We start from the raw sequence: 10,210 nt of genomic DNA on the forward strand, positions 1-10,210 counted from the left end.
TCATAAAAATCTTTTTATCTGGAATTTATTAGTTAGAATTTGAGTTGACTAAAAATCAATAGGTCATCAAGCATTCAGTTTAATTGATGTTGTGGTCTGTTATGAGAGTAAAAAGGGTTTCTGATGATTGATTGTTGTGATGTGATTACAGATATTCAAAGCAATTAATTAAGTAATTAGTGCATAATTAAATTAGAGGATGGTGTTAATCATTTTTTTTTTAATTATGAAAGATGGAGTGGTAAGGAGACTATCATACCCTTCTCGGAGCTGAGCTTTGCTCTTCAAGCAAGGAAGGTGAAATTTAACATTTAGACGGCATATGGTATGATATAAAAATAAATATATGCCAATTATTATTGAAAGAGTAAATATTAAAGGTGTAAAGAAAAGGAAGAGGTGTTTTACTGTATTACTCTTTATATATCACTCTTTACTAATAATAGTATATTTTTTTCCTTTTAATCTATTTTTTAATTTTAATTTTATTATTAAAAATTAGATTTAGTGAGGATTAAATTTTATATTCTTTTTAATTTATTTTTTATGAGGCTATCCTAGATTTATAATTCAGACACGAGTTTTATGAGTTAACTCAATTACTCTAGTTTTTTTTTCTTTCTTTTAATTGACCTTTTCTTTTTAATTTTATCTTTTAATATAATATTAATAAAAAAATAGACTTTATAATTTATTTTAATTTATTTTTTATAAGATTATTCTCATGTTATGGCTCAAGCCATAAGTTTGATATATCTTGACTCGAGGTTATCCTCTCTTTAATTTTATTTTTTAATATATTATCGTATTAATACTTATAAAAAAACCTCATTTTATATATTTATTTTAAATTAAATTATATTTTTATTAGTCATTTATATTGCTTTTGAATCAATCAAGATGATCGAGATATACTAAATTAATTCTTATATGGTTTAATTTTTTTTAGCTAAAGAAAATATAAGCAAGATCTAGATATATTCTTTATATTAAAAAAATTCTAATCTTAACCGTGGGTGAAATGATCTAGTTTAGTTACATAAAGTAGAAGAGAGATTATAAAAAATGGATTGACATTGCTTGCTTGCCTGATTGAAGAGGGAATTTTACCCTCCGTCATTAAAAACAAAAAAAAACACCAATTTATGGGTAATCACTGCATTCCTCGATATATTATATAATACATAAGGTTATTGATAGAGTCCCATAAAATCGAATGGTATATATACCTCAAAAAATACCAATACATAAGGTGGTGGGCAAGGCAATTATCATTTTTAATTCAAATTATGAATTTATTTTTTATTAAAAATTAAAATAGAAATTAATGATCTATAGCCATGGTATTTTGCTTGAGTTTTCTTTTTCTTAATGTTCTTTGTTTCTAGAAATTTGAGAAAAAAGGTGACGGCAATATGGTTTTGTTTTTGGTAGCGTGTCATTTCAACGAGGGAGTGAATTTGACTAGAGGTTGACGCCACCACTTCTAGGTTTTAGCTCGCTTTAGAATGATGGCGAAGAAGGACGGACACCAAACCATTGCCTATTGCAGCTATGGTCGCAGCCGCGGACAATTAGCGTGCGATGGTGGTTAGCTAATTTGTTATTGAAGATAATTAAACTTTTGAAGAAATTATTTGTTTTGTTACAAGGAATTATTTTTTTAAATTATTTTTTTAAATTTTTTTCTATTAAATATTTTACAGGAAAATTAGCATTGGTTATTAATAATATTTTCAGTATTACAGTTAAAATATTATTTGTTTAAAATTTAATTTTTTTATTTAAGATTATATTTTGTTAGTATTTTTAATTTTTTTATATAATCATATCAAAAAATAATTTTTTTAAAAATAAAATTTATTATAATATATTTCTAAATAAAAAATATTTTTAACCTTATTTTTTACCAAAATCACAAATAAGCACTTTTATGAATTTTCTGAAAAAAATATAAAAGGTCAATTTGGTAAACTACACATTCCATCCAATAGCATGAAAAACCGATATATTTACAAGTCAATGAATCAGAGAAGACAGTGTGCGTGTCCGAGAGAGAGAGAGAGAGAGAGAGAGAGAGAGAGGGGAATAATATAAATCGAAAACCAAAAAACCAGAAAAACCATTACACACCTCTACTGTCCCTTACATTACGGCCTATCTCCCTCCCTCCCTCCCTCCCATCCCAGCCAGAAACCGCACGCGCACGCGTCCAACACCACCAAAAACAACAACAACAACAAAACGCAAATCTCCGATCTCTCAAACAGTTTGCCACTAATGACCACCCTGTCGTCCGGTGGTCCTACCGTTAACTCCACCAATGCCAGCCCAAGGAACCACTCGGGTCCCACTACAACTAGACGACGAGTTGATGTCGCCCCCTTCGACAGAACCTCTAACTTCTCTGATTATAATCACGAGTTCTCTGACGAAGAAGACAATCTTAACGGCTCTTCCACTTCTGGGGGGGCCCACCTTTATTATCATTATCATAATCATAGCCACCACCACCCCGTTATAAAGTATCTTCTGCTTCGCAGGAAGTTGTTCTTTTTCGTGCCGGAGGCGTGTTTGCTTGGGGTGGAGGACTTGACGGCTACGATTTCACATGGTTTGAGATCCGGCAAGAACATGGGTCGTAAGATATTCGGTGTTTTATTGTTAATGGCGGTCTTGTCGGTTTTTCTGAAGGTTTTGTTTTGGAGTCGAATGGAGGAAAATAGTCTTGAAAATAGTAATTTAGTTCTTTTCAGACATTTTAAGGATGATTGGGCGAGGGCTCAACGTTCCATCATCGACCGCCACCCTTCCATTTCCACACCCCTGTTCGACAAGCTTCCTCCTGTAAGTCCTTTTTTATCACTTCCCTTTTGTTTCGTTCAAAAAAAAAAAAAAAGGAAGGAAACTTTACAGCCTATACTTTTCGTGTTTTTCTTTTTTAATTTTTTATGGATGGAATTTGAATCAACGATTATTAATATAAATCTGAATGTGTTTTATGAATCTTTAATTGTGCCAAGTTTTTTTTTTGGAATATATTAATTCTTTAAATTTATATCTAACAATAAGAGTATGAATCTAGAAGTTTTTTGTGTATTTATTTATTTTTCTGTTAAGGGTTGAGTTGAAAATGGGACAGAAGGGAATATGCGTTGGTGGTGAATTGGGAATGGTATGGACATCTTTTTGGTATTCTTTTTGACTCGCAAGAAAATCGATGGCAACCAGAGAAGCATTGAATTTTCCAGTAGAGGTGGCTTTGACCATTGTACTGCGTGTAAATGGGCTGCTTTTGATTGGTGTTTGAGATCGCCTTTTCTTGTTAAGAGATATGTTAAAATAATAATATTTTTTTATTTTTTTAAAATTTATTTTTGATATTAATATATAATTAAAAAATAAAATAAAATTTCAATGACCGTTAGGTTTTTTTTTCCTGTCTTGTTCTTTCCATGGCCGTTGTGACATAAGCATGATCATGAATTTTTGTCTGGATGTACTAATGCACGAAGAAAGAAGCCCTCTGTCTTTTCAATTATCTTGAATGTCTTTTATTCTTGTTTGCAGCAGACTCCCAAAATTTGGATGAAACCCAATAGCGACAACTTTTACAAGTGCATAGCTCCGGCAAGAAGTCAAACAAGTATGTTCTTAGCTCCTGTATCAAAGACTTATTAGTTAGTACCTTGCACTTGATGGATTCTTGACTGTTTTTTTGTTTTTTTGAAAATTTCAAATTGATCTAGGACCCAGGAAAACAAATGGTTACCTTCTTGTTCATGCGAATGGTGGATTGAATCAAATGAGAACAGGGGTGAGTTTCAGTATCCACGACACCCTGAGTTTGGTATCATAGAAAGCAATTCCAGTTGGTGCTGATTTGTTATTTTTTATTGATGGGCAGATTTGTGATATGGTTGCTGCTGCAAAGTTAATGAATGCAACTCTTGTTCTTCCTTCTCTTGATCGTGAATCGTTTTGGACGGATCCAAGGTATCATTCTATGTAATTCTAACTGTTGTGCAGTGGTCAAAACTTCAACTGGTTGTAATGCTGAAACTAAGCAATTTTGCAATCCCTTTCAGCACATTTAAAGACATTTTTGACTGGAGGCACTTTATGGAAGCATTAAAAGGCGATATTGATATAGTTGAGTATTTGCCACCCCGTTATGCAGGCAAGAAGCCCCTTGAAAGGGCACCTGTTTCATGGTCAAAGGTCTGAAAACAATACATGCATTTCCCCTCGAATTACCCTAAAACCTCCCCTGATATTGGAATCATAGCTTGGCTGCTTCATTTTCAGGCTAAATACTACAGAGAGGAGATGGCTGCTTTGTTGAAGAAGTATAAAGTTATAAGGTTTACCCACAGTGATTCACGGCTGGCTAATAATGGCCTTGCAGCTCACATCCAGAGGCTAAGATGCCGTGCCAATTATGAAGCACTCCGGTATTCAAAGGAGATTGTGGATCTTGGGAAGAAATTGGTTGATAGACTAAGAAATAACAACGAGCCATATGTTGCTTTGCATTTAAGGTACGTATCTACTGGTTCTATCAGCTTTCTCTTTACAGGAAAAATGCACTATCTGATTTCACGAGTACAAAAATAGCCAACTTACCAGCTCAATTGTTGACTAACAGATATGAGAAAGACATGCTTGCATTCACCGGCTGCAGCCACAACCTTACCGTGGAAGAGGCTGATGAGCTAAGGGATATGAGGCATAAAACTCCGCATTGGAAGGAGAAGGAGATTGATAGTGAAGCACGACGGCTCCAAGGTGGATGCCCGATGACTCCCAGAGAAGCAGCTATCTTTCTCAAGGCAATGGGCTATCCATCCTCTACAACTATCTATATAGTTGCAGGGCCGATATATGGAAGTGATAGCATGGCACCCTTCCTCGCAGAGTTCCCAAATGTGTTCTCTCATTCTAATCTAGCAACTGCAGAAGAATTAGAACCTTTCAAGCCGTATCAAAATCGTCTTGCTGCCTTGGATTACATTGTGGCTCTTGAAAGTGATGTCTTTATATATACTTATGATGGAAATATGGCCAAAGCTGTGCAGGGGCATAGGAGGTTCGAAGGATTTCGAAAAACTATAAATCCAGACAAGTAAGATAACAAACTCACTCTTTCATTCACGTTGAATTATCATCTTTGTTGGAAGTTGGACTTTTAAAATCAATCTAATGATAGAATGCATATGATTCCAGACGAAATTTTGTTGCGCTGATGGATCAGTTGGACGAGGGTACCTTATCCTGGGAAGAATTCTCCTCACAGGTTCAAAGCCTACATTCAGACAGGATTGGAGCACCGTACCGGCGGCAGGCTGGCTCATTTCCTAAGGAGGAAGAGAACTTTTATGCAAATCCTCTTCCCGGATGTGTTTGCAACAGCTCCCAGGATAAATTTGTGAGCCCTAAACTTGTCCATAAAGTAAAACTAAAGAACAGGGCTGCATTGAATAGACAGGGGTTAAGCTTGAATTTGTAGCTCGTGCAGTGGGACTATTTGATATTCATCATTACTTGAAACGTGGCAGCGTGGGTGTCTGCATGGAGCCGGTTTTGCCCAGAGAGGGGATTGCAGGAGCTGCCGGCAGGGTCAAGAAGTCTTCAGGTTTTTCTTTTTCATTAGACAGAGGATCGAACGAGCAATTAAGGGAAGCAGAGAGAGTCGGGCATAATTCTTAGGTGAATCATCGCAGTTACACCCACATGTGCAGAGAGATAATTTTGTCAGTTACAGATTATATATATATTTTTTTCATTTATTGATTATTTCATCCCTTTATACAAAATTAGATTTTGATTCATCCTTCTTGGCGATCAAATTCAGTTGTCAAATCAGGCATCGTTGTAAATTGGATGTGATAAATATTACTCATGAAATAAAATTATTCGGAATGTTCATAGCAATGCTGATGAATGTGAAATTTTTTTATGCTTTTCAAGGAGAAATAGTCATATTCTATCAGTTATAAATTTTTCAGAGCGTAACTCCACATTCAGACAACAACTTCGCAGAAAAGCCTCTAGCAATCTTTATTGTTTCGCTTTACTTTCTTTGTTTTTTTTTTTTAATTTCTTTCTTGAAATCAATCAGCTATTTTAATACTAGAAGTATGAAGATAGTCATGAACTAAAAAGAAATTAGGGTTACAGAGAAAGAAATTAGAAAATGCTTTATGATTAAAAAAAATGGCAAACCGTAATTTAGCTCAGGGTAAGCACCGCAAAGCATCAAATAAAAAAATTATTTTATTTTCAGGAACGGATTTGACAAAGGAGAGCACCTTTAAAAATGCAATTATGCGAGGACATTGAGGCATAAAGCAATATTTGGTCCCCTAAAAAGAAAAAGAGAGAAGCCAACTACCCATCATTGTTTTTTCTCTGATTATTTTTTCCCATCATATTTCATTAGTTAATGGTGATGGGTTATTTTAGACAACTTTTGCTTTCTGGGTTTTGATTTTTTCTTTAACTTAGTTTGTGTATTTGGTTTTTTAACGGGTGTAATTGGTTTTTTAACACGTGGATAAGAATCGATAAGTATTATCAAATAATTTATTATAGATATTGATTAGGTCTAGGTTTAAAATAAAAAAATAAAAAAACTTAAAATTTAAAATATTTAGTTAAAAGATTGTAAATCTGACTAACTAGATATTCATGTTCTTTTTAGAATATATCTGAAGCTTCAAGTGAAATTTTATTATGATTTTAATTGGGTTAAAAACTACATATCTCTAGATTTTTATTTATATAGTAGGCTTGGTATATCACCAAAATGAAAGAGAATAATATATTTGAAATTAGGCTTGAAATCTATAGACAAATAAGAAAAATAAAAAAATAATTGTTTTTCATATGATTTGTGGATACTTACATGGCAATGATTTAATGATATGTGAAATTCTTATTTTGAAAGGATTTCTTTACTTTTCAAGAAGATCAATTAGGCAAAATATTTTATTTTGTAAAATTTTTTTAGGCAACAACAATCCTTATTATTTAAGGAAACAAGAGGTGACTTTGAGCTTTTTTTCTAAGGAATATCTTTACACTAACAAATATAAATTTTGATCAAATTATTAGATTAGACTGAAAGTTTTCTAACTGATTCTAAAGATCTTGTGTTATATAAAGTTAAATTTTCATAGCAATTAGTGTTTGAAAAAGCTTTACAATAAAGTTTAGAAGCTACCATGTAGAAATTACAATATTTTTCTAGTTTGTTTAGGATTATTTTTTTCTATTTTATTTAGAAATCTTTTGTTATTTTTCTAATATTGTTTAGGATGTTTTACCTACTATAAATAATGTTATTAGCTTATACTTAGTTTTTTTCAAAATAATATTTTGTGTGATAAAGTTGCTCATACTCTTAGTTTTTTTATTTAATTTTTTAAAATTTATCAAAGATTATCTATTTTTGTGGCGTTATGTAAAACCTCGGTTAAAATATTATGATATAAGTAAAATGCTAGAAATTTAACTTGATGATTAAAAAACATGAATAAGAAAAAATAATAACATATAAATATTAAATGATTAGAGATGAAGATTTATAAATTTAAATTTTAAAGTATGGTAAGCCTTAAAAATAACTCGAGAAGGGATACTAGTAAACAAAAAAAAAAAACTAAGAAACAAGGGTAAAATTATAAAAATGAGTTATAAAGAAAATATAAATAGAAACTTGGCTTCCAAAAGAAACCAAGTTGGTCGGTCATGTGTAGAAGAAAAGGAGAGGAGAATTGCATCAAATCCACAGGAAATTCTTGCTATGAAAACCAAAGAGAGATAAATTAAAGGATTAAAGGGAGATTATGAAAGGATTTAAGTAAGAAAACTTAAGAATATCAAGGGTTGCTTCTAGAGTGGGGGCGACTTTGAAGAGAAAAAAGAGGAGGGGAAGAAGCGAGTAAAAGATCTTTTTTATTGTTCTCATTTCCTCAATTTAGTGTGCTTAAAAGGTGGGGAACCTTGATTTAAGCTAAGTTTTAATTATTCATGAGAATTTATGTGTTTTACCTATGAAAATGATATGAAAATTTGTGTTTGAGTGTTGGAATGACTACATGGACATTTTTATGATACATCGAGATTAGTAGGCATGAAAAAACTCTGAGCATGATGTTAATGGAAAGAACTAAAGAAGAAAAACGTACCCCCATCACCTTATAATAGGTTTTGGCCTAAGTGATGGAAAGAGGACTTGAAGTAGCTTGATATAATTGTTAAGTAAACCATGTAGAATCATATTAGCTAGATGATAAATGAGTAGACAAAGTATTAATTTTGAAGGATTTGTAAAGAAAAAGAAAGAAAGAAGAAGACCCTTGGTTTAACATGTTAAGGTTCAACCAAAATAAAAAAAAAAGATCGATGTTTCAATTGAGTTTTCGACTTAGATAACCTAGGTTCATAGCTAGGATGAATTGAAATAAATAAGTTTAGTTTTGATTAGGAAAGAATCGAAAAATAAGAACTCATAGATATAAAAAGTAGGTTCAATTTTCATAGTAAATCACCGGGATTATTAATCCCAATTGAAATACTTGAATTTGGAATGATTTAATTGCATAATTGGAATATATATAGAACCTAGAAATCCATAATTTCATAGTGCAATGTTCAATCAAACAAAGAAGAAAGAATGAAGAGATAAAATAGAGTAAGTAGTAAGAGGAAATGAAATAAAACAAATGAATAATGTGCCATTAAATGAAACTAAAATAAAGGTTTCATGAAAAGATTAAAAGCATGACATTAGGACCAATTAAACCTAGGATATTGACCTAGGGATAGAAAAATAAAAGAATTTAGGTCATAATGAATTGATGAGAATAAATGGAAATTTAGGGTTACCTAATAATAATTGAGATGCAACTTAAAAGGTGAAAGGATTAAAATATTAGACAAGAATATGAAAAGTACAAAATTTCAAAAACTTAAAATGAAAAATGAAGGGAAATTTGAAAATAAGACCTTTGCATTAAGGATCTTGGTAAACTTGATTATTTGCGAGTAAATGATGCAATTATTGTTTATAAATGGTCTATTTGTTTTGTATTTTGTGCTCAATTTGCCACTTGAATTGTTATTGTTTGGTTATTGAGTTTTTTTCCCCATGTTTATATGTAGAATAAAATTAGAATTCTCAATACCTTGTACAAAATTTAATTGTGAGAGTTAAGTCTCAATATAAGAAAGTTTTCAAGGGTTAGAAACAACTTTTGGCATTCATCTCTTACAAGTTTATGAAATGTGCTTTTTTTTAAAAAAAAAAAATTATTGAGAAATTATAAAAAATGATGATGTAGATTCTTTAAATATTGCATTTGGTAAAGAACATGTTATGTTTGACAAGGAAAGGAATTGATTTGAGTTTTCAGCAGAAACCAAGTAAAGGAGTTGAGGAGGAAAATATTCCCTAAAACTAAAATATGAAAGAAAATCACATCCTCCTTTTCCTTTTGTCTAAGATTATAGTAGCTTTGATTAAGCTTCATTTTTTCTCTTTTATTTAGCTCTTGTTTAAGAATTGCGCATTGCGGCCCAAAAATAGATTGATTAATTTTTTTTTTAATTTTTAAATTATTTTGATGTGATGGTCTTACAAATAAATTTTAAAATATAAAAAATAATATTATTTTAATATATTTTTAAATAAAAAATATTTTAAAAAATAATAAATAACATATTTCTAAACATTTACTAAAAGGTTTATCATAATTGTGAAATGGGTTTTTGATGTATCGATACGTTTGTGTTCATCCTATCTCATCATTTTGTTTCTGCATGCAACCAACATTTAAAATCTCTTGTCAATGGTCCTAAACCCACAAGTTTCGGTTTCCAGCTTGTTTCTGCTTTTCGTCTGCTGCAGCTATCCAAGTAGATGTGTGCTGCATCAATGAACTTAAAAATTTGTTTTGGTGCCATGCTTCATGCTTTTTTAACAAAGACTATGATGCAGCCTAGGCCATGACCCTCTCAAAACCTATAGAAATATCACTACTTCCTTTGACAAATATGCTTTTCGTCTTGCACATTTTATCCACACTTTTTTCTTTGGGTAGCTTTCTGACTGCTTCTATTTCTTAGCACAAGGACCATTGTTGAGGCCATTTAGCTGCACATACCATATCCGACCTTGCAGCATAGCGCAGGCAACAAAGCTAGC

General features: G+C 31.6%; 1 protein-coding gene across 2 annotated transcripts; it reads left to right on the top strand.

Annotated features, from left to right (window-relative positions):
- The first annotated feature begins 2,044 nt into the window (after positions 1–2,044).
- On the top strand, positions 2,045–5,934 carry LOC105114330 (uncharacterized protein At1g04910-like). Of its 2 annotated transcripts, none has more exons than XM_011010848.1 (8): positions 2,045–2,847; positions 3,571–3,646; positions 3,750–3,817; positions 3,908–3,996; positions 4,089–4,221; positions 4,309–4,541; positions 4,649–5,125; positions 5,227–5,934. In XM_011010848.1, exons 1-8 carry the CDS (start codon positions 2,281–2,283, stop codon positions 5,507–5,509), a joined length of 1,926 nt encoding a protein of 641 aa, XP_011009150.1. In that variant the 5' UTR covers positions 2,045–2,280; the 3' UTR covers positions 5,510–5,934. The 2 variants fall into 2 exon arrangements, with proteins under 2 accessions (XP_011009150.1, XP_011009151.1); XM_011010849.1 differs by having other exon boundaries at positions 3,574–3,646.
- The last annotated feature ends 4,276 nt before the right edge of the window (positions 5,935–10,210 follow it).

Source organism: Populus euphratica, unplaced genomic scaffold (genome assembly GCF_000495115.2).
Source record: "Populus euphratica unplaced genomic scaffold, PopEup_1.0 scaffold519.1, whole genome shotgun sequence".
In the NCBI taxonomy this organism is placed as follows: domain Eukaryota; kingdom Viridiplantae; phylum Streptophyta; class Magnoliopsida; order Malpighiales; family Salicaceae; genus Populus; species Populus euphratica.

Coding starts and splice junctions, on each gene's coding strand:
- LOC105114330 (XM_011010848.1), top strand. CDS start 2,281: ATGACCACCCTGTCGTCCGGTGGTCCTACCGTTAACTCCACCAATGCC. Junction 4,542..4,648: donor TATGTTGCTTTGCATTTAAG/GTACGTATCTAC, acceptor GTTGACTAACAG/ATATGAGAAAGACATGCTTG. Junction 5,126..5,226: donor AAAACTATAAATCCAGACAA/GTAAGATAACAA, acceptor ATATGATTCCAG/ACGAAATTTTGTTGCGCTGA.